General features: G+C 38.0%; 1 protein-coding gene across 1 annotated transcript; it reads left to right on the top strand.

The window, feature by feature from the left end:
* The first annotated feature begins 1,479 nt into the window (after nucleotides 1–1,479).
* LOC148692924 (uncharacterized) lies at nucleotides 1,480–3,015 on the top strand. Its single transcript, XM_088679208.1, has 3 exons — nucleotides 1,480–2,320; nucleotides 2,432–2,660; nucleotides 2,972–3,015. The coding sequence occupies exons 1-3, from the start codon at nucleotides 1,490–1,492 to the stop codon at nucleotides 3,013–3,015; spliced, it is 1,104 nt and encodes a 367-aa protein (XP_088535334.1). The 5' UTR covers nucleotides 1,480–1,489.
* The last annotated feature ends 19,023 nt before the right edge of the window (nucleotides 3,016–22,038 follow it).

Below are 22,038 nucleotides of genomic sequence, written 5' to 3'. Positions count from 1 at the left end.
ATGGTTCGCGTCTATGGTATTTGGAGTAATTTGTATAATTTTCATGGTCATCGATCACTCCATGTTTACTTGCACCATATTCAATCAATGGAGCCCACGTGAATGACATTCCAAGTTTTGGAGGAGCTCTTATTTTCCTCCCTTGTTGCAGCCCTCAGTGCTTTTGAAACTCCACAAGTTTGACTTAAGAGTCAAACATAATGATGACTAATATTGATGACTTAGTTATAATCAGGATTAATATTTAAGTCGTAAGAGTTACTAAGGCAGTAGGCACTAGATGCTTCTTTTTGGTTTACATCCACTTCTTGTATACTTGCTCTCCATCATGTGGTGCTTTCGATGCTCAGTAGAAGCAAAGAGGATAAAGAAAGGCTTTGCCTATTGGTGCATTAAATCAAAGAGGAAAGCCTTGTTACTTGAACATCTCCTTAATTTCAATGCCACATAAGTGGCTTTCCTCATGGTGATCGCAATATTTTCTAATAATATTTTGTCCCTTTTTCTAGGGAACCGCATGCATGGCATCCCAATTTGTTTGCTCTTCATCACGTGCTATTTGCTTTCTTCATGAAACTTATGAAAGCTCCGGAAACTTACGAGAAAATTGTAGTGTGTTTTCGATCTTCAAAGCAGCAACACATATTTAGAGCAGCGATAACCAACTTCATAGAAATGATAGGAAAACAGAAAGTCCTTTGTGCAATAAATTTTTTGGGAGCCTCCTTTTGACCTTTAAACAGACTTTTAGAACCCCATGTTATACTTTTTTCCTTCAATTAACCCAACCCTTTTACTGTCATCACATTAAGGATGATCAACAACAGAAAGAGAAACATTTGTTTCCAGTGAGCCTTCTATGCATCCATGTGCATCGTCCATTTTTCTGCAATTCCTCACTGCCGGTTTGGTCCCAAAAGGAACTTTTTTGTGGTCTCTTCTTTTTCGCTGTCCGTCAGTATCGACGGTTGAAAAGCGGTGGTGTTACACTTTTTGGTTGCTGCAATGTTTGAAATCTTTGATTTTGAGAAGACAGAGCATGGTGTTGGGACTCCCATGGAGCTTCCAGGGCTGTGGCGGTTGATGGCGGAGTGAGCAGGATGCGGGTGTAACTGCTTTGAACTCGGATAGATGGCTCTGATAATGGTTGTTCTTTAAAAGTTCCTTTGGATTTCTTTCTCTGCAAAACCATTGTGCACAGTGTTGAAATTCTTGTATTAATTGTAAATATTCTTTGATTCATTCTAGGGTTGTTTGCCTTGTATAGCACGTTGACTATGAAGCTTGATTATAGGATCTTGATTAGGTTATGTCTTGTAAACTTGCCTTGTGAAGGCCAGTGCTAGTTTATATATTAGGGTTGTAATATTTTCAATAATTAACAGTTGGAAATCTATTCTTTCTACATACATACACTACGCCATTTTTACATGGCATCAGAGCACCTTCCTGGTGCCTGAAACACTTTCGCTCGATCTCGTTGTTCATCATGAGTGACGAAGAAACTCCTAAACACAAACCACAACTCACAACAACAATGGACATCACTGATCCATTCTACATCCATCACTCGGATCACCTTGTTTCCAAACCACTGGATGGTGACAATTATTCCACATGGAGTCGTGCGATGACAATCAGCCTCAGCGCCAAGAACAAGCTCGGTTTTGTGGATGGTTCGATAGAAGCCCCTCCAAAAACCGACGCCAAATATTCCCTTTGGAAACGGTGCAATGATATGGTTATCTCATGGGTCGTTAGTTCTGTTGGTAATGATTTGATGAGCAGTGTCCTATACACGGATTCACCCTCTGAGATATGGGAGGATTTGAAGGAACGTTTCTCGCAAGGAAATGTTTCTCGCATTTTTCAAATTAAAAGAGAGATCATTGAACATCGACAGCGTGAACAGTCCATATCGGCATACTATTCCAAACTCAAAGAACTTTGGGATGAACTAGCGTCCTACAATACAATTCCAGCCTGCACATGTGGAACGATGAAAGCGATCAATGAAAGAGAACAACAGGAACAGGTTATTCAATTTCTCATGGGATTGGATGACTCTTATTCGGCTGTTCGTGGACAAATCCTCTTAATGCAGCCACTACCAAACATTCGTAAGGTATATTCTTTGACTTTACAAGAAGAAAAACAAAGAGAGGTGACAGAAGGTGGTGAAAGTAACACTACACATGCCATGCACGTATCCAAGACCACCTGGAATAAGCAGTCTCGCAAGCCGAACAATGGTGGCAAGGTAAACACTGGTAAGGATTTTCATTGTACTTACTGCGATGGAAATACTCATACAGTTGATTCTCGCCTATGTAGGAGACACCAATTTAGTCGAGGCAAAAATGGCCGATAGTTTGGTGTTCTATTGAAGACAAGATTCTTTCTTGCCATCCAAATAAACCAGAAAAGAAAGAATTGTTTCTACCTTCACGGCTTTCCTCCTGGCCACAAGTTTCACAGGAAGGACGTAAAGCCTCCAAACAAAACCAGGCGCGCAATAGCCAATAATGCCCACAAAGAAGAAGCCAAGTCGAGCACTACCAAAGAACCTGTTGATTTGAAATTCACAGTGGACGAGATCAACCAAATCAAAGCTATTCTTCGTGGTGATGGTAAAAATCAGATTTTTGCAAATGCAGCAGGTATACCTAATACACGATGCTGTTCTTTTTCCACAAACAATCCAGATTCTTGGATTATTGGTGCTACAGATCATATTTCTTCTTCTTTCAATTTAAACGACAAAAGGAGCCCACATTCTTCCTCCGTCAATCTGCCAAATGGGTCACAAGCACCAATTTCTTGTCTTGGTTCAATTAAACTCACTCCAAATTTAGACCTAGAAGATGTCCTTTGTGTCCCTGGTTTTCGAGTTAATCTGATGTCAGTTAGCAAAGTTACTAGGGGATTAAATTGTTTGATCATTTTCTTCCCTACTTTTTGTCTCTTACAGGATTTGGCAACGAAGAAGATGATTGGATTGGGGAAGGAGCGTGATGGCCTGTATTACCTAGTCCAAATCAAAGAAGACTTCGTCTTTCGACAAAATAAGCCTGGGGTCGTTGCTGCTTCTGCATCTGCACCATCCAACGTCTGGCACCAACGCCTTGGACATCTTTCCACTGGTCCAACCCTGTTTTATCTAGTTCCATCCCTGATATTTCTTTTAATTTTGATTCTCATTGTGATGTCTGTCCAGTAGCCAAACAAACAAGGTTACCTTTTTCCTTAAGTTTTACCTCTAGTCTACAACCTTTCGAGTTAATACATTGTGATATTTGGGGTCCGCATCGTTTGCCCTCTTCATCAGGTGCTAGATACTTCTTAACCATAGTTGACGATTACTCCCGATTTACTTGGCTTTTTCTCATGAATTTAAAATCTGAAACACAAGAGAAAATCAAACTGTTTTTTGCTTATGTCAACACTCAATTTCAGCGTCAAGTTAAACAAGTACGCACTGATAATGGCGCAGAATTCCTATCCATCCGTTCATTCTTTGCCAACTCAGGAACTGTTTTTCAACATACTTGCCCACACACACCTCAACAAAATGGGGTGGTGGAGCGTAAACATCGTCACCTCCTTAATGTAGGTCGCGCACTTCATTTTCAAGCAAATCTTCCCCTCAAATTTTGGGGAGAAAGTCTTCTCACTGCCACTTATCTCATCAATCGCACACCCATCATCGTTTTATCAAAAAAAACACCCTATGAAAAGCTCTACACACGCCCCCCCCCCCCACTTATATGCACTTACGGGTTTTTGGGTGCCTTTGCTATGCTACACACCCCTTTCCTAAACACAAGTTTGATGCTAGGGCTCACAAATGTCTCTTTGTTGGTTATCCTTCTGGACAAAAGGGGTATCGTCTCTACAATCTTCACACTCATCAATTTTTTACTAGTCGTGATGTGGTTTTTCCTGAAGACATCTTCCCTTTTGCTCATCATCCTCCCGACACCCAACTTGATGAAGTTGTGCCGGTCGTTCCTCTTCCCCTCACCGATACCCTCTCAGATTCTTCCACATTTCCACAAGAACCCTCATTTTCCACCATCCCTAGTTCAACCACTTCTCCTCCTTCACCTGCCGTCCCTATCGTCCCTTTTCCACCATCACCTGTGTCGCCCTCATCTTCTCTTCCTTCTCCACGCCCTGTCAACTCTATCCCACCACCACCTGCCCTTGGTCACGGCCTCCGCCCCAAGTAACCTTCTGTCTTATTAAGGGATTATGACTGTTCACAGGTCACCACGGCGCCTTCCACGTCCACTTCTTCTTCGCGGTCAGGTACTCGCTATCCCCTTTCTCATTATCTCTCTTCTTCACATTTATCACCATCTCACCAAGTGTTTGTCAATCATATCACTCGTAGCATCAAACCTACTTCTTTTGCCAGGCCAACCTTGATCCTCATTGGCAAGCTGCCATGCAGTCTGAACTTGCTGCACTTGAACAAAATCATACCTGGACACTCACTTCCCTGCCTCCTAGAAAACATGTTATCGGCAGCAAGTGGGTTTATAAGATCAAACATCGTTCTGATGGCTCCATCGAGCGCTATAAAGTGCGTTTAGTTGCCAAAGGTTACACGCAAATTGAAGGCCTGGACTATTCTGAAACATTTGCACCCGTGGCCAAACTTACCACTGTTCGTTGTTTATTAGCCGTGGTTGCTCAACGCCACTGGCCCCTCCACCAGCTCGATGTCCAGAATGCTTTTCTCCATGGTGATTTGGACGAAGAAGTTTTCATGTCTCCACCTCCTAGACTTCGTCGACAGGGGGAGAACTTAATTTTTCGACTCCATAAATCCCTCTATGGCTTGAAGCAGGCTTCCCGTCAATGGTTTTCAAAGTTTTCTCAAGCCATTCAACTCGTGGGGTTCAAAGAATCAACTGCAGACTACTCATTGTTCACCTGCACTACTGCGCATTCCATTACAGTGGTTCTTATCTATGTTGATGACATGATCATTACAGGGAACAACCATGAGGCTATTCAACGTTTAAAACAATTTCTTCATCATCAGTTTCGTATTAAGGACCTCGGACCTCTCAAATATTTTCTTGGGATCGAAGTGGCTCGTTCACAACAAGGCATTTCTATCTCACAAAGGACATATATTTTGGACATACTGGACGATGTTGGACTATTAGGGGCATGTCTGGTGGATTTTCCCATGGAACAAGACTTGAAGTTAAGGCCAACGGATGGTGAATTATTGAAGGATCCAACCAGATATAGAAGGATCGTGGGACGACTCATGTACCTCACCATAACAAGGCCAGATATCACATTTTCTGTCCAAAATCTTAGCCAGTTCATGAACCAACCACGCAAGCCTCATCTTGAAGCTGTTATACGAGTCTTGAAATACCTTAAAGGGACTCCAGGACAAGGTCTATTTTTTCCATCTACAAATGCATTACAATTGAGTGGTTACTGTGATGCTTCATGGGCATCATGTCTAACGACTAGAAGGTCTGTGACAGGTTATTGTGTGTTTTTGGGGAAATCACTTATCTCCTGGAAAACTAAAAAACAACATACGGTTTCACGATCGTCTGCAGAGGCAGAATATAGATCAATGGCTGCAATCACTTGTGAACTTACATTGCTTCGTTATCTATTACAAGATTTACAGGTCTCCCATGCAGCTCCAGCTCATGTTTACTGTGACAATAAGGCAACTTTACACATTGCAGCTAATCCAGTATTCCACGAGCGAACTAAACATATCGAATTAGATTGTCACTTGGTTCGAGAAAAGTTACATTCAGGAATGATTGCAACAAGGTTCACACCTTCAAAGCATCAGTTGGCCGACATATTTACAAAAGCATTAGGAAAGGCAACGTTTCATTCTCTTCTCAGCAAGTTGGGCATCCAAAACATTCATGCTCCAACTTGAGGGGGAGTGTTGAAATTCTTGTATTAATTGTAAATATTCTTTGATTCATTCTAGGGTTGTTTGCCTTGTATAACACGTTGACTATGAAGCTTGATTATAGGATCTTGATTAGGTTATGTCTTGTAAACTTGCCTTGTGAAGGCCAGTGCTAGTTTATATATTAGGGCTGTAATATTTTCAATAATTAACAGTTGGAAATTTATTCTTTCTACATACATACATTACGCCATTTTTACACACAGCGCCATCAATTCTAGAATACGGCAAGCGGGCTTGTTCTAGAAGATGCGACCACGGCTGTTTGACCTTGACACAGGCTCGCAAGTTGCAGGGCGTTGATGACGGCAAAGTCACAGCGATGATGGTGCTAGAGCCATTGTAGCGTCTTGGAGGCCTTGGGGTTGTCTTCTATTGCTGTCGGCTGATGGTGTTGCGGCAGTTCTTGATTCTCTCCTCCGTTGTCGCGACTTTTTTTCAACTAGCTTTGTACGACACTGCATCACCAAATCCATCTCCATCAAGTCACATAGTGCATGGGCTCCTTCTGGAAAACAACCGAAAACAACGGTTAGAGAAATGGCGCGGCTACTACCTTCGTTTGGGCTTCCGCCTGACGTCGGCAGTTGTTGCAGTGTTATGCGAGGAAGGAAAGGTTACAGTATGCGTTGAAGAAGAGTCCAAGAGAGGTAGAGAGAGAACTACGGTGGGCTCACGGTATCTGAATGTCACTAGTTTGCTGTTGCCTTTCCATTATCGGCCGAGACGAGGGTGCACGTTGCGGTCTCTAGGCTCACGGATGGCGCTTTAGCTGGGCAGAAAGGAACATTTGCGGCTGGCTGGACTTTGAGGAAGTTGGCGGCTGTTGCTGCCTCGTTTGAACTCATTTCTTGCGTTATTGGCGAGTTTCAACACCATTGCTAGGCATAGTAGACCGGCATCACTCGGTTTAGGCTTTGCTTCTCTGGAGTTCCACCTCTATTTTGCTTCGTGGAATGGGAGAGGATGAAGAAGCAAAGTGCTTCTCCTTCTATAAAGTAAAGAAACAACGAAATACAAAGGAAAGATTAACCTAGAAAAAATAAAATAAAATGGATTTATAACTTTTGATGAGTCCTTGCCTTTCCTTTTTGTTGTCCACCCCTCCTCCGTATTCTTTCGTTCCTTTTCCCGTTTGTTCTTTCTTTGTACCCTACAATTTCTGCAGCGTTTCCGTATCTCTTCTTCGTTACTATCTTTTCTCTCAATTTCTGCAGTCTCTCTTCTTCTTTTTGTATCTTCTTCTTGCTGCAACTAAGGCCTATTTATAGGCATCTTAGGAAGCTCTAGATTTTTTTACGTTCGGGAGATGGAGACCATGTTTTTCTGCCACTTTCCCTTAACCTCTCCCACTGACTGTGCAGTTTTTTCCACGCCTTGCCAAAAAATAGGAAGATGCTGTGTTGCACGTTTTTTCCCCCTTTTGTAGGAAGAAATTCTTATTTTATTTTCTATTTATTTATTTATGGATGTTGATTTGTATGTAAGGCACATCCTCATCTTTTGGTGTGGATTACATTTTGTTTTGCCTTGTAGTTTGGTCCAATTTGTATGGACTCTATTTTTTATTTGTTATATATTTTTGTTGTTCAACACAAACCATGAACTGTGCAATTTTTATGGTGTCCAATTTTGTCTTTCTGCCTCACTGAAATTCTACTATCTCTTTAATGAGATTGAATTGTTCAGAAGCTTATAACAGCCTATAATGTTGATTTCTTGGAGTGTCATTCTCCTTGGTTAATTTTGGTATCTGGGAAGATTTAGGAAGCTATCAGGAATGTCAATCTCCTTGGTTGATTTGGTTTCTTAGAGTGTCATTCTCCTTGGTTAATTTTGGTATCTAGGAAGATTTAAAAAGCTATCAAGAATGTCAATCTCCTTGGTTGATTTGGTTTCTTGGAGTGTCATTCTCCTTGGTTAATTTTGGTATTTTGGTATCTAGGAAGATTTAAAAAGCTATCAAGAGTGTCAATCTCCTTGGTTGATTTGGTTTCTTGGAGTGTCATTCTCCTTGGTTAATTTTGGTATCTAGGAAGATTTAGGAAGCTATCAAAAGTGTCAATCTCCTTGGTTGATTTTGGTTTATTGGAGTGTCATTCTCCTTGGTTGATTTGGTGCCAATCTCTGTAAAGATTTAGGAGAGGTAATTTGTATATACAGTGAGTATGTTACTATGGCTTCTCAGTTCAAAGTCGAAAATATGTTGGGTATGTTAACGATAAAGCTGGATTGTACTTATGGCTTTCATCATGGCTTCACCAACGACTAAAGTTGTAATCTTGTGTGATGATAATGGAGTGGGCAGAGACTATCAGCCTTCATGGGACTATGGTTTAGCTTCAGTAGTAATAAAATGCAGAGAGTTACATGTTGCATTTGTTCCAGCAAGCTTGCTGTTAGGTTAATCCAAAGTTGGTGTAGTTAATTAATCCAGAGTGTTATAATGTTGGATCATCCACTTTATTCGAAATGGTTTGAATTTGGTTTCAGTTTTGCAATTAACTGTGGCTTCTTCAGACATGTTTGATTGGAACGATGAGGAGCTTGCAAACATAATATGTGATGCGGCAGGTGAGAGTAATGATCATATTGTGTCGTATAACGTGGCAAGTGATGATTATTGAAACAAGAAAGAATGGAAACAAGAATCTCACACTATCAAGCCTACCGAACAGAAGACCTATGGGTCCAAAATTGACTTGCAGGACAGAAAGTTGGAAAACAGTTCTAATTTTGACAAGAGTGAAAGAATTTCTACCTCTGAATTTGGAATGGACTCGTGGCTTGATTTATCATTATCTAATGTTGGAACAAGTGAACAACATTGCATAGCTGAGGGAATCCAACTTAATTAAGATGGTGAAATTTTTCAAAACTCTAATGAAGGTAAAGAACAAGGTGATCTTCTTAACTAAGGATGGGCTAACATTGGAATTTTTTTGATGATCTTGACCAAATTTACAGCAATGATGACATTATATTTGGCATCATAAGTCTTGGTAATGTTGAAGAGCAATGGTCTTCTAGAGATGCAACTAACAGTCTAATCAAAGCCTTTTCTATATCTTCAAATTCACGGAATGTCACATCAGGTGTGGTAACGAATGCTTCTGAGCATTTGGAAATTAAATCAGACTATATCCAGAAAGATGACCAGTCGATCATCCCAGGCTCAAATAACTGGCTAGTTCAAACTTCACTTAGATACTCCAAGTTTAGTTTGAGGGGGGGAGTAATAACCATATGATTGAGTTAGCTAGAGGTTGTTAGTGAGGGTATTTGGGTCTTTTACAATAGGCCTAATGACTATAAAAAGGAAGTTGTAGTGATCATTTTTTGTTGAGTTGTATTCGACTATTATGATAAATACAGAGAGCATTTCCTTCATCTTCTTTCCTTGTTCATCTTTCTACCATTGTTTCTTTCTTCAATCTTCCATAGATTCATAGGTTAACATAGTATTTCAATGTAGTTAATAGTTTCATCCTTCGATCTACATAGTTCTTCTGTCGACTTTAAGACGTTAGGATTTGCTATTTGATAACCATAATCTTTTTAGTTTTTTCTTGTACTAGATTAGGTCCTAACAACATAGTTTATCCTACTTCTGTCAAACATAGGGGCGGTCAACAAGGTCATCCATACAAAGCTTCATATGGTGCCATTTGTATGCTTGATTGATAACTATTATTGTAAGCAAACTATGCAAGTGACGATCTTTCCAGCTTCCTCAAAATTCATAATGCAGGCTCTTAACATGTCTTCCAAGATTTAATGGTCTGTTTTGATTGTCCATCCGTTTGGGGATGAAAAGCATTACTGAAATTAAGTTCTGTACCCATGCTTTTTATCAACTCCCCCAAAATTTTGAAGTAATGTGGGATCTCTATCAAACAAAATTGAAATAAGGATTTCATGCAATTTAACTATTTCCCCAACATAAAGCTTTCCAAGTATTTCAGTAGAGTTTAGGGTTTTGACTAGTAAGAAATGTGCTAACTTGGTTAGACGATCCACAATAACCCACAATGCGTCTTGTTTTTTTGGGGATTTTGGTAGACCAATAACAAAATCGGACGTGATCCTGTTTCCATTTTGCCACTGGTAATGATCATATTGAACTTAAGGGTTTATGATGTTCAGCTTTCACTTGTTGACAAGTGTGACATTTTGCCACGAAATCTACTGCATCTCTCTTCATACCACTCCACCAAAATTGATGCTGAAGATCTTTATACATCTTGGTTCCTCTAGGATGGATCGTATAAGATAAATAATGTCATTCCTGAAGAACTACATTCCTTAAATTGGAACTTTCCAATTCATATAGTCTATTTAAGTACCTTACCATCTGCATGAAGTTTCCATTCCTCAAGTATATCCTGAGATAATTTTGTTTGAAAAGATTGAGATACAAAATCACTTTATTGTGCGTCAATGATTATCTTAATCAAAGTGGTGAATACATTACACAAATATGCACAACCTTCTTGCGTTTTCACATGCAACTCAAAATCATAAAGAGATTATACCATCTTTGACTTTTGGTGAAACAAATTAGTTGCAAGTTATTGGGGTTTTCTACTGAAGGCATTCACCACTGCATTGGCCTTTCCTAGATGATAATGTAAACCAAAATCATAATCCTCAAGATATTCCATCTAGCGTCATTGCCTTAGATTCAACTCTTTCTGAGTAAATAAGTACTTCAAACTTTTATGATCAGAAAAGAGTTCAAATTGCTCCCCATACAGATAATGTCTCCACATCTTCAATGCATGAACAATAGCCGCTAGTTCTAAATCACGTGTTGGATAATTTCTTTCATGTGGATTTAGTTGACGTAAGCATAAGCAACAACTCTTCCAAATTGCATTAAAACACATCCTAGTCCATGTAATGATGCATCAGAGAAAACTGTGTAATAGGCGTCTCTTTATGGAATGGTTAACAACTGAGCAGTTGTTAATCGAATTTTAAATTCTTGGAATGATTCTTCACATTCATCAATCCAAATAAATTTAACTCCCTTATGTGTTAACTTGGTCATGGGAATGACTATTCGAGAGAAATCCTTAATAAATCTTCTATAATAGCCACCAAATACTCCACTGTGTTAAAGTCGAGCATGTCGATTACCATCTTGATGTCTTCCTCCTACGCCGACGAAGAACAAGCCGAGTTGATGAGTCACTTTTATACTATATATTTTACCCTAATCTTAATATTAATTTATTGGTTATTTTGTGAGATTTTGATACTTTGGATTATATTTTCAATGTAGGATATTTGACTTCCTCTTGAGCAAAACGTAATCAAATGGTGGAATTTTAGAGTGATTCCAATTGCAGGATGTTCATGAGTCTTTTAAGATGATTGTATCAAAATTCCAGATTTTTCTACACCATTTGACCGTGGCGAAGAAAAGAAAATCCAAAGCGTAGCTTTCCCGAATTGATGTTTCTAGACGTTTTTGGTATTTTGAAGGTCAAGATGGCATATTTTGAGGAAGATTCATTCTGAGGATTTGTTAGGGATGTCTCAAGCTTTAAACAAAAAGAGAGAGAGAAAAAAAAAAGGACATTATAGGACCAAATCAGAGTTGATTTGGTCGGTCATAAGTCTGATTTTCTGAGAAGTCTAAATTTCAATTCAAATAGGAAACCTTTTATTTGCTAGTTATCTTATTTTATTTTGTTTTGTAGTTTTATTCTAAGACCTTTCCTATGTAGGGTTTTATTTTGTAGTAGTATAAATAAGGCTTTTTAGCCATTAGGGAGGGAATGGAGGCACTATTTGACTTTTTACCTAAAAGGTGTTTCTTTATCCATATTCTTAATAAGATTTTGCTTTATGGTTGTTCGTAACTAATTTCCGTTTGCTAGGGCGATGCCTTGAGCCTTAGCATGAATATTTTAATTGCTTATGATGTTATGCATGCATACTTTGAATTATTAATCACTGTGTTTAAACCGTCTCTATATTTTAATGCTTAGCTACTATTAGCATGTTTAGATAAGTAATCGGATGCAATTCAATTGGAATGCCACCGGAGGATTGAGTATTGCTTCTTATGATTGATAGTTGTAATTTCACTTATGGCGAATGTCATGTCTTAAGGGTTGCATTGTTTTTCAAAGGGTTTTCACAAAGCGTAATGAGTCATGCATGTTTATATTTGATCTGAATGTCATAGACTGATTGCATGTTTGATATACATTCTAGCTTGAATGCCACAAGTAGAATATACATTAGGAAAACCCAACCTTCAAAGTTTCATAGGTAATTCATAAATAATTAGTAAATCTACATAGGATTGTTAAGAGGATGGCAAAACTCTAGTGCTTTTCCAAATTTTTTTTTTCTTTTCCAAATTTATTTCTCAAAACCTTTTCTTTTTTATATGATTTCTTCTTAATTGGTTACTAGTTGTTTTTCCTAGATTACTTTTATTAAATTCGATTTTATTATATTTAAATTTAAAAAACAACCCTTTCCGATCTTTGTTTTTAAATAATTAACTAAGATTTTGGTTTTGAATAAATTGTTTCAAAATAATTCATGTGGAAAAGACATTACTTAAGCCGTTTATACTACAACTAACTTGTTCTCTTATAAGTATTTTAATTATTTTTAGGGGAAACTTGATATAAGTCCAATTTTTTGAGCCAATAGTATGAATAGTCCAATTTATTAAAATAAGTCCAATTTGTTATATTTAATTATCTAATTATCAATAGTTATTTGTTCAATGATAAGATTTATTATAAAAATCAAATTTCTTCCCAATTATCTCTTTGCTTATTTCTTTTTATTTATCTTTTTGTTATTTCTCGTTCTTCCTCCTACTTTAAACCCCATTTATAGATTTTATTTTTACTTTTAATAATCAACCTATATCACAGGTTAATTATATTTATCTACCTATATGACAGATTCTTTTTTTATAATCAACATGTCACAGATTAATGTGTCTTGCTTGTAGGTATGTTATGTTTTTTTTACCTTTTAATTAGGTTTCATATCTCACGTATAGGTATTATATACATTTATATATTTGTTACTTGAGTTAGGGTAGAATGTTTTGCAGATAAATTTATGTTAGTATATTATTTTTTTTGTTATAAGATATTAAATATATTCTTTTGGAGTTGGAAAATGCATAATATTAGAAGATTTTAATTGATTTTTAATATTTTTAGAAAATGTAAAATGAGTATAAAAGAAATAAAAACATATAATTAGATAACTGGACTCATTCCTAAAAACACTCTACATTTTTGGACTTGGATATAAAGCTCCTTTTTTTTAAGTGGTTAAAATCATATGATCGACCATAATTGCCCATCCGAGCTCATGCCTTGCCCTTTACTTTGCGCACTGAAAACCCAACATTTGGCTGACCCGGTTGAGATGTAGGGCCAACGAAACTGAATAGAGGCATACCCAGAAAATTATTTTGCAAAGGAATAAGTTTCTTTGGTAGATTTATGAAATTGGGTTGAATTATCATAGATTAGAATTACTAACTGAACTGGAATTTGAGGATTTCTGATACATAATTGAGGTTTGCATCTGCTTAGAACGTTACAAAATATTAACAATAGAGATGCAGCACATCAACCTCATCTCCTCGAGTTTGTTGCGGATGGAGATGCAGATGATTGATTAAGTTGGAGTTGCAGTCGGCCTGAATCGATTCGGCAATGGAATCATTCTTGGATTTACGACTGGGCTACAAATATGAAGTACTGAGTCGATTCATCGCTATTGGGGATTTTGAACTTAAGATCGTCGGTGGACACAAGGATGAAGACGATGCCTGAGGAGACGTTGCAGCGATGAAGACGATGTTAGAGAAAACAAGACGACGCCCGACGCAAGAGAGAGATGAGAGAAAGAGAAAGAGAGAGACGGTGGACGAGATGACGAAGGCTAGGACATTCCGATGCAGCGGTGCTATCAAGGCAGCTACAGCATATCAGCATGGCCGGTCCAAACATTTTGGAGGCCCTAGGCAAAAATATAAACGAGCCCACAAACCTATAACTACGCACAAGAAAATTTACGTTTTTTATGGGATTTTTCCTCCTTTTCGACTAGGTATTTGAATATGTATTTTTCTTTGTTGGACAATAAGTTCGTCGTGTATAAAGAATAAAGTTACATTGTAATACTTGGTCAATTTGCTATAAAGAAAAGAAGATTGTCATATGGTAAAAAAGTACTAGTCTCTTTGTTAGTTTGTGTGAGAGACTATTTTCTTATATCGTCCTTACCACTAGTACAAAAAACAGTTTGCGCGACACAAGTACCTTCGTCGCGCAAAGTCAAAAAAGTCGCATGAAAATTAACCCAACGACATCTGCATCGTGCGCAAACTATCGCGCAAAGGCTATGAAAGCAGGGTTTGCGTGACGAAGAAGTAACCTACGTTGCGCAAAAGGTTTTGCACGACTAAGGTGAAGTATTGTAATTAAATTATAAATATTCTTTTGCATGACGAAGGTGAAGTATTGTAATTAAATTATAAATAATAATTAATAAACCAAGAAAAAGTATTTAATTATAACATATATGAAAATGTACATACAAAATGTTCGAACATAAAAGAAAAAACTACAAGAAGTAGTATTCTAGGCTTGATGCATTAGGCTACTAAGTATCGGCTGGTGGTGTAGCCTTGCCACGCTGATGGAAACCATTGCCTCTCGGTCTGTTGTAATCTCCATCCTGGCAACTACCCCTGCCTGAACTCCGACCACCAAAATGCCCCCTTGTGGCGTCAGTTTGGTAAGCTCCTCTGCCTCTGCCCCTTCTTCCTGGTTGGAAAATTCAAAATCCACGTAAGGAAACCAAAAGTTGAGCAAATTAAATGTTATGTCTAACGAAAACAGATGCATAGATGCTTAATAGTTTGGTAGATCACATTCTAAATGCTGGCATAGCTACACTTCTTAACCCTATATGAATACAATGAATTAACTCGATCTTCAATTTAAAATATTTACACTAGTAGATACCACAAAATCTTATGTTACACTTAATGAAAGTATAAATAAACTCTTAAGTGTTAGAGAATCTATTATTTTGATGGAATACGCATTCTACGAAATTAGTTTAACGATCCAACCGTCAAACATGTTTTCATATATTTCGAGATCGTATACACCAAAAATCGCAAAAAATAAACATTCAGATATCAAATAACAGAACAAAACTTTTCGATGGTTGTAAACGAAAATTCATGATTTAGTGGTTATTTTAATTTCGATTTTGATGATTTTTTTTATGGCTACACTGCTTGATCCTATATGAATACAATGAACTAATTTGATCGTCAATTTAAAATATTTACATAAGTGGATACTACAAAATCTTATGTTATAGCACAAAGTTATTAACTTTGCGCGACGAAGGTGTGCATTTGTTGCGCAAAATGTTTTGCACAACGAAGGTGAACCTACGTCACGCAAATTGTATTAAAAAAAAATTATTATAAAAATTATTGAAAATGTGACTTTACTCCTTCCATATTTTTTTTAATTTTTTTTTTACATAAAACACAATAATATATTTTTCTAACAAAAACCCGATCCGAACTACAATAATAAATTTAAAGATACTTAATAAATATATATATACCATTCAATTTCTTAAGTGTTATACATACAAAATAAATAAATTTAAAACTACTTAATAAATATATATACCATTGAACTTGTTGGGATACACATTCTACTAAACTAGTTTCAACGATCGAACCGTCAAACTTGTTTATATACTTCGAGATCGCATACGCCAAAAATCGCAAAAAACAAACATTCAGGGATCAAGTAACGGGACAAAACATTTTGACTGTTATAAACAAAAAATCACGATTTAACGGTTATTTTAAATTTGATTTTGATGATTTTTTACATCTACACTCCTTGACACTATATAAATACAATGAATGAAATTGATCTTCAATTTAAAATATTTACACTAGTTAATGAAAGTATAAATAAACTCTAAGTGTTAGTGAATCTATTGTTTTGATGCGATACACATTATACGAAACTAGTTTCAACTATTGAGCCGTCAAACATGTTTCTATATATTTTGAGATCGCATACGCCAAAAATTGCAATAAACAAATATTCAGAGATCAAGCAACGGGACAAAACTTTTCGACGGTTATAAACGAAAAATCATGATTTAACGGTTATTTTAACTCCGATTTTGATGATTTTTTAAAGCTACACTCCTTGACCCTATATGAATACAATGAATAAACTTGCTCTTCAATTTAAAATATTTACACTAGTGGATAGAGCTGGGCAAACGGGGCCTGGACCCGCGGGTAGGGGCGGGTCCGAGCGATTCAAGCCGGGTATGGGGCGGGTCCTGTTTTTAAAATCCTGAAACGGGGCGGGGCGGGGCGGGTCCATGTCATTTGCGGGGCGGGACGGGTCTTAATTGCTAAGGAAACGGGTCCCCGACCCGAACCGTTTCCACCTTCCAAAAATTTGAGATTTAATCTGATCCGTTGGTTTAATCCGATCGCACTCAAGTAAGAGTCTCAGACTCTGCCTGCCAGACTCCCACAGTCGACACCCCACTCCCCAAATCTCCTCTCCTCTCTCGTCTCAGACCTCGCTCGAGCTCCCCATCTTCCCCCTCCCCCTCGTCCTCTTCCCCGGCGCCATCCTCCCCCTCCAGATCTTCGAGTTCCGCTACCGTATCATGATGCACTCCCTCCTCCAGACCGATCTCCGATTCGGGGTTATCTACAATGATGCCGTCTCCGGCACCGCCGACGTTGGCTGCGTCGGCGAGGTCGTCAAGCACGAGCGCCTCGTCGATGACCGGTTCTTCCTCATTTGCAAAGGCCAGGAGCGGTTCCGGGTCACTGACCTCGTCCGTACCAAACCTTACCTGGTGGCGGAGGTCCAATGGCTCGAAGACCGGCCGTCGAACGACGGCGAGGAGGACCTGGAGGCGTTGGCTAGCGAGGTCGAGTCGTATATGAAGGATGTGATTCGGTTGTCAAATCGGTTGGGCGGGAAGCCGGAGAAGGATGTGCAGGACCTGCGACGGAACCTGTTTCCAACGCCGTTTTCATTTTTCGTTGGGAGCACTATCGAAGGGGCACCGAGAGAGCAGCAGGCGCTGCTGGAACTGGAGGACACGGCGGCGCGGTTGAACTGGAGGTAAACCTCTTTGTATCCCTTTCCCCTACCTCTAATTCCTGGAGGACTCTAAATGTTGATTTTTCCAATATTGTTTATTGGTTTTGAATTTTATGGATCTGCTTATAGATTGTAGATTTTAAGTTGTTTGGTATTTAAATTTGCAGAAATTTAAGAGTATTTGATTACCATAGTTTATTGGTTTCGAGTATTTGAAGAGAGGCAATCTGTGCAATTTTGTGCAGATTGCAATCTGTGCAGTTTTTGTGCAGATTGCAATCTGCAATCCATACAAATTTTTTTTTTTTTTTTTCAAACAACCAAAAAAAAATAAATAAAGGACCCGTGGACCCGGCTCGAACCGGCCCGTTTCAACCGGGCCGGGTAATGTCCGGTTCTTATATTAGAAAATGTAATCCCCGGCCCGGCCCGCCCCATTCTCTTTGAACCTAGGTCCGGTCCAGTCCCTTCAAAATTGGGCCCGGCCCGGCCCGTGCCCAGCCCTACTAGTGGATACCACAAAATCTTATGTTATACTTAACGAAAGTATAAATAAACTCTTAAGTGTTAGTGAATCTATTGTTTTGATGGGAGACGTATTCTATAAAACTCGTTTTAATGATCGAACCGTCAAACGTGTTTGCATATGCTTCGAGATTGACACAAAAAATCGCAAAAAATAAACATTCAGAGATCAAGTAACGGGATAAAACTTTTCGACGGTTATAAACAAAAATTCATGATTTAATGGTTATTTTAACTTCGATTTTGATGATTTTTTGCAACTACGCTGCTTGATCCTATATGAATACAATGAACTAATTCGATTGGCAATTTAAAATATTTACACAAGTGGATACCACCAAATCTTATGTTATATGACAAAGTTGTTGACTTTGCGCGACGAAGGTGTACATTCGTCGTGCAAAATAGCTTTGCGTGACATAGGTGCACCTTCGTTGCGCAAAGCTGCGGCAGTATTTGTCACGCAAAATAGTTTTGTGCGACGAAGGTGAACCTACGTCGCGCAAAGCTATTTTGAAGCTATTTTGTGCAACGAATGTGCACCTTCATCGCGCAAAGGACGTTTGTGTGACGCGGCTTATGCGTCGCGTAAGATTTTGGCGCCAAACCAAGACTTACCGTTTTTTTCCCAACATTGTGCGATGATTCCTTCGTTTTGCGAAGCTGTTTTGCACGACGGCGATCTTCTTCGCACAAAGTTCCGTTGCACAAAATGCCTTTGCGTGACATTTTGTTGTCACCATTGCGCAAACATACTTTGCGCGACGCAATTTGTTCCGTCATGCAAATATGTTTTTGTACTAGTGTTACGCACTTCTAAGTAAAATTAAGCAATAAATAAAATTACATTCTTCATCCTTAATATTAAAGTGTATAGAATAAGAGAATAGGTAAACAAAGATTATTTTGTGTCTCCAATACAGATGAGTACTTTTTCTTTCTCTTCCTTCACACAAAAAGGAAAAGCAAATATCTAATATGAGAATATTTGCGTAATGTTTTTTTTTTTTTTTTTTTTTTTTTTCTGCTTCTTATTTTTCCGCTGCATCTTCTCCTTCTTCCTTTGCTTCTGTTAATTGGGGTGTTTCAGGTTTTAAATCACTTAGGAGTAATCCATCAGGAGAAATCCTAAACTCAATCTAGCAATTTGATGTCTAAAGTGTATAAGCATAGGGACAAAGCAATTTTCTAAGTAAAAGCCTTGTAGATTTGGTACAAAAGAAAATTCCAATTTTTTTCAACTGCTTGAAAGTGGTCTTATTTTTTGAATAATCTCCGCTCTTGCCAAATTAAATTAGTAAAGACACACATACATTAATTTGTTGAAGGTTAAACTTAAATTGGAATGAAAGTAAAAAACCCTGCAATCTACTCATAGCTAGTAATTATAAGAAATTAACAACCAAACAAAAATTAGTTAAAAAATTGCAAAGAAAAAGTCACGTTGATTTCGTTATTAGTAAAAAACAAAATTAGCACCTCTAATTATAATTCTTGATGATTCAACCAAATGTTTTTAATTTATACACTTATGGAAACATATATGAATAAACTACCCTAATAATTTTGTGCCTCATAATTTTTTAGGCTTGGGACGGTCGCCCAGTTGGCATTGGGCCAAACCGGCCATGCATATCAGTTCACGCAGTAGCTCATGGAGCCATAGTGGCATGTGGATGCACATTTATCATCAACGTGGGACCCACGTTACGCTTTAGCAGAGGTATTAATGGTCAACCTAACAGAAGTATGAATATGGAAGAAAACTATAGGTATGAGACTGAGATGAAAAAACTTGATGTATGAAAGTTTGAAAACCACGATACTTTAAGGTAGTAAAGTGAAAATCACCCTAAAAATTCATATTTAATATATATATATATTCATGAGATTTTGGAGGGTTTTAAAAACCCAAACGATAATGTAACCATCATCCAAGTGTAGAGGATGCAATCACGAGCTATATTTTTTTTTCATGTTTTTCACACTTGTACATTAATTATTATAAATTTTCATTTATTTTGAACTCACGCTAAAAACACTATTCATGAGAGTTTGGAGGGTTTTGAAAATCCAAACGACGATGTACCCATCGTCAATGTATAAGAGGTGCGATCATGAGCATTTATATTTTTTTTTTCCACATTTTTCACACTTGTAAATTATTTATTATGAATATTTCAACTTGTGTTGGTATTTTCTAGGCTAAATCAAATTACTTAAGAAATTCATAATTTCATGGTGAGCAGTCATAGTTGACCAACTATGACCGTTGATCACTATTGCCAGTTGCTGATCGGCGTTGACCATTGACCAACGATAAGGATTTAATCTCACTTATGTGAGATTAAATTCTATGGCTATTGTAGTAAGGTTTTCTTAGTAGTTAAAATTACCAAACTAACCTTTTTTTTAACGGCTTGAAACGAGTTACTCGATTAGTTAACATGTTGACCCAAAATTCATTCTTTTCGTATCATTTCGTGTCACGTTAACCGGTTATACGAGAAATTGTCGTATTTAAATTGGAGATGTTGTCATGGACATGCCTTAATTTAGGGATGGTTTGGTTGGGATCCCAAACTGAAAATGGGATCTCGAATCCCAAACCGAACATTTTCGGGACGGGAATTTGAAGACCAATCCCAAACCAAAATTTCAATATTCCCAATTTTTGAGATTCGCGAAATGGTTTCAGTATTTTGGAATGGATCGGGATTGGATTTTTGGTTTTGGACTTTTGGGATTTTGGGTTAAAATTTGGGATTTTTGGGCTGTGGGTTAAAATTTGGTCATTTGGCCTACAATTGTGTCCCCCAATTTTGTATCAATTGAAATTTAGGTTTTTTACCTCATACCAATTGAAATACCAATTCATTCATACCAAGTCAAATTGATGTTCCAAAGTTCCAAACTATTTAATTTCATACTTTTATTTCTAATATAGTCTACTATCAAACTACTTAAATTCAACATTCAACATGCATGCAACTAAAATAATCATATATATTTTTTCGGTTTGGTTCGGGATTCCCGAACCATTGAATATGTAATCCCGATTTCTGTCCCGAAAGGTTTGGGATCGGTTCGATATGAATCCCAAAAAATTCGGTATTATCGGTTTAAGAATTTCTCGGTTTGGGATTGAGATTTTTTTTATTTGGTTTGGGATTTCCGGAAAATTTTTCCAGCCGTACCTTAATTTGTATTCTTTGGCGTTGTGTTGACGGAATTCTCTTTCTTTTTGAAAAGAAAAAGTAAAAATAAAATCATGCCATCACATATTGGGTGGGTCAAGTTCTCTCCAAACCGTGTGAATGTGTGTATTGGGAAGCAAACAATTGTATAATTCAAAGGCTATGTACCTGAGCAATAAATACAAAACCGTTTGCATATTTTTTTCTCTTTTCTGGTGCGCAAATTTGGATTATGCATATGCCACCGCTGCGCTTGCTGACCACTTCAACCATCACTTGGGCTTTCAAGTCCTTGCCATTGCAGCATGCATCCAGTTACATATAGGATAAGAAGTAACAAATTATATATATATTTATTCTATGAGCATAAGAAACAGTGAAGATTAGAGAGAATCAAACAAAAACCCTCAATAATAAACACAAGGGTTAAACTCTGTTTACTATCCTCATGTTTCGTGATTTTCAACATTTAGTACATCAAGTTTTTTTCGTTCCAGAGTCATACCTAAAGTGTTAATTTTGGGATAGTCTCATACATTCGTTAGTCAAACGGTTTCGTTAAGTGATGACGTGGCGCGGAGGTGGACAATAACTGGACGCCACGTTTCATTAAAAATATTAAAATAATTAAGTAAATAAAAGTTAAAAAAAAAAAAAAAACCTATCCCTTCTCACCCCCCCCCCCGGCCCCCAACGCAGAAGAAGAAGAAGAAGAAGAAGGAAAAAAAAAAAAAAAACAGTAGCCCAAACCCAGTTCGTGCCCCCCTCCTCGCCCCACGAACGCGAACTCAGACCATGAACTCTGTATTTTTGGGATTTTCAGTGTGGGTGAATTTCGAAAATACTTTGAGATGGGGAGTCCCCCCCTGTGATCCACCTGCCTTCCACACCCCCCCTCGGCCCACAATTGCGAACGCGAATCCAAACCATGAACCCTGTATTTTTGGGATTTTCAGTGTGGGTAAATTTCGAAAATACTTTGAGATGGGGAGTCCCCCCCTGTGATCCACCTGCCTTCCACACCCCCCCCTCGGCCCACAATTGCGAACGCGAATCCAAACCATGAACCCTGTATTTTTGGGATTTTCAGTGTGGGTAAATTTCGAAAATACTTTGAGATGGGGAGTCCCCCCCCTGCGACACACCTGCCTTCCCCACCCCCCCCCCC

This window comes from Pyrus communis, chromosome 11, assembly GCF_041283825.1.
Source record: "Pyrus communis isolate YQ-2024b chromosome 11, ASM4128382v1, whole genome shotgun sequence".
Lineage (NCBI taxonomy): Eukaryota > Viridiplantae > Streptophyta > Magnoliopsida > Rosales > Rosaceae > Pyrus > Pyrus communis.
Note: the sequence above shows the minus strand (reverse complement) of the source record. Positions and strands in the feature narration are given on the sequence as shown.

Excerpts from the sequence above, each read along its gene's own strand:
- LOC148692924 (XM_088679208.1), top strand. The coding sequence starts at position 1,490 with ATGAGTGACGAAGAAACTCCTAAACACAAACCACAACTCACAACAACA. Across the intron at positions 2,321-2,431 it reads GAAATACTCATACAGTTGAT|AATTGTTTCTACCTTCACGG; the intron begins TCTCGCCTATGT and ends CAGAAAAGAAAG. Across the intron at positions 2,661-2,971 it reads GATTTTTGCAAATGCAGCAG|GATTTGGCAACGAAGAAGAT; the intron begins GTATACCTAATA and ends TGTCTCTTACAG.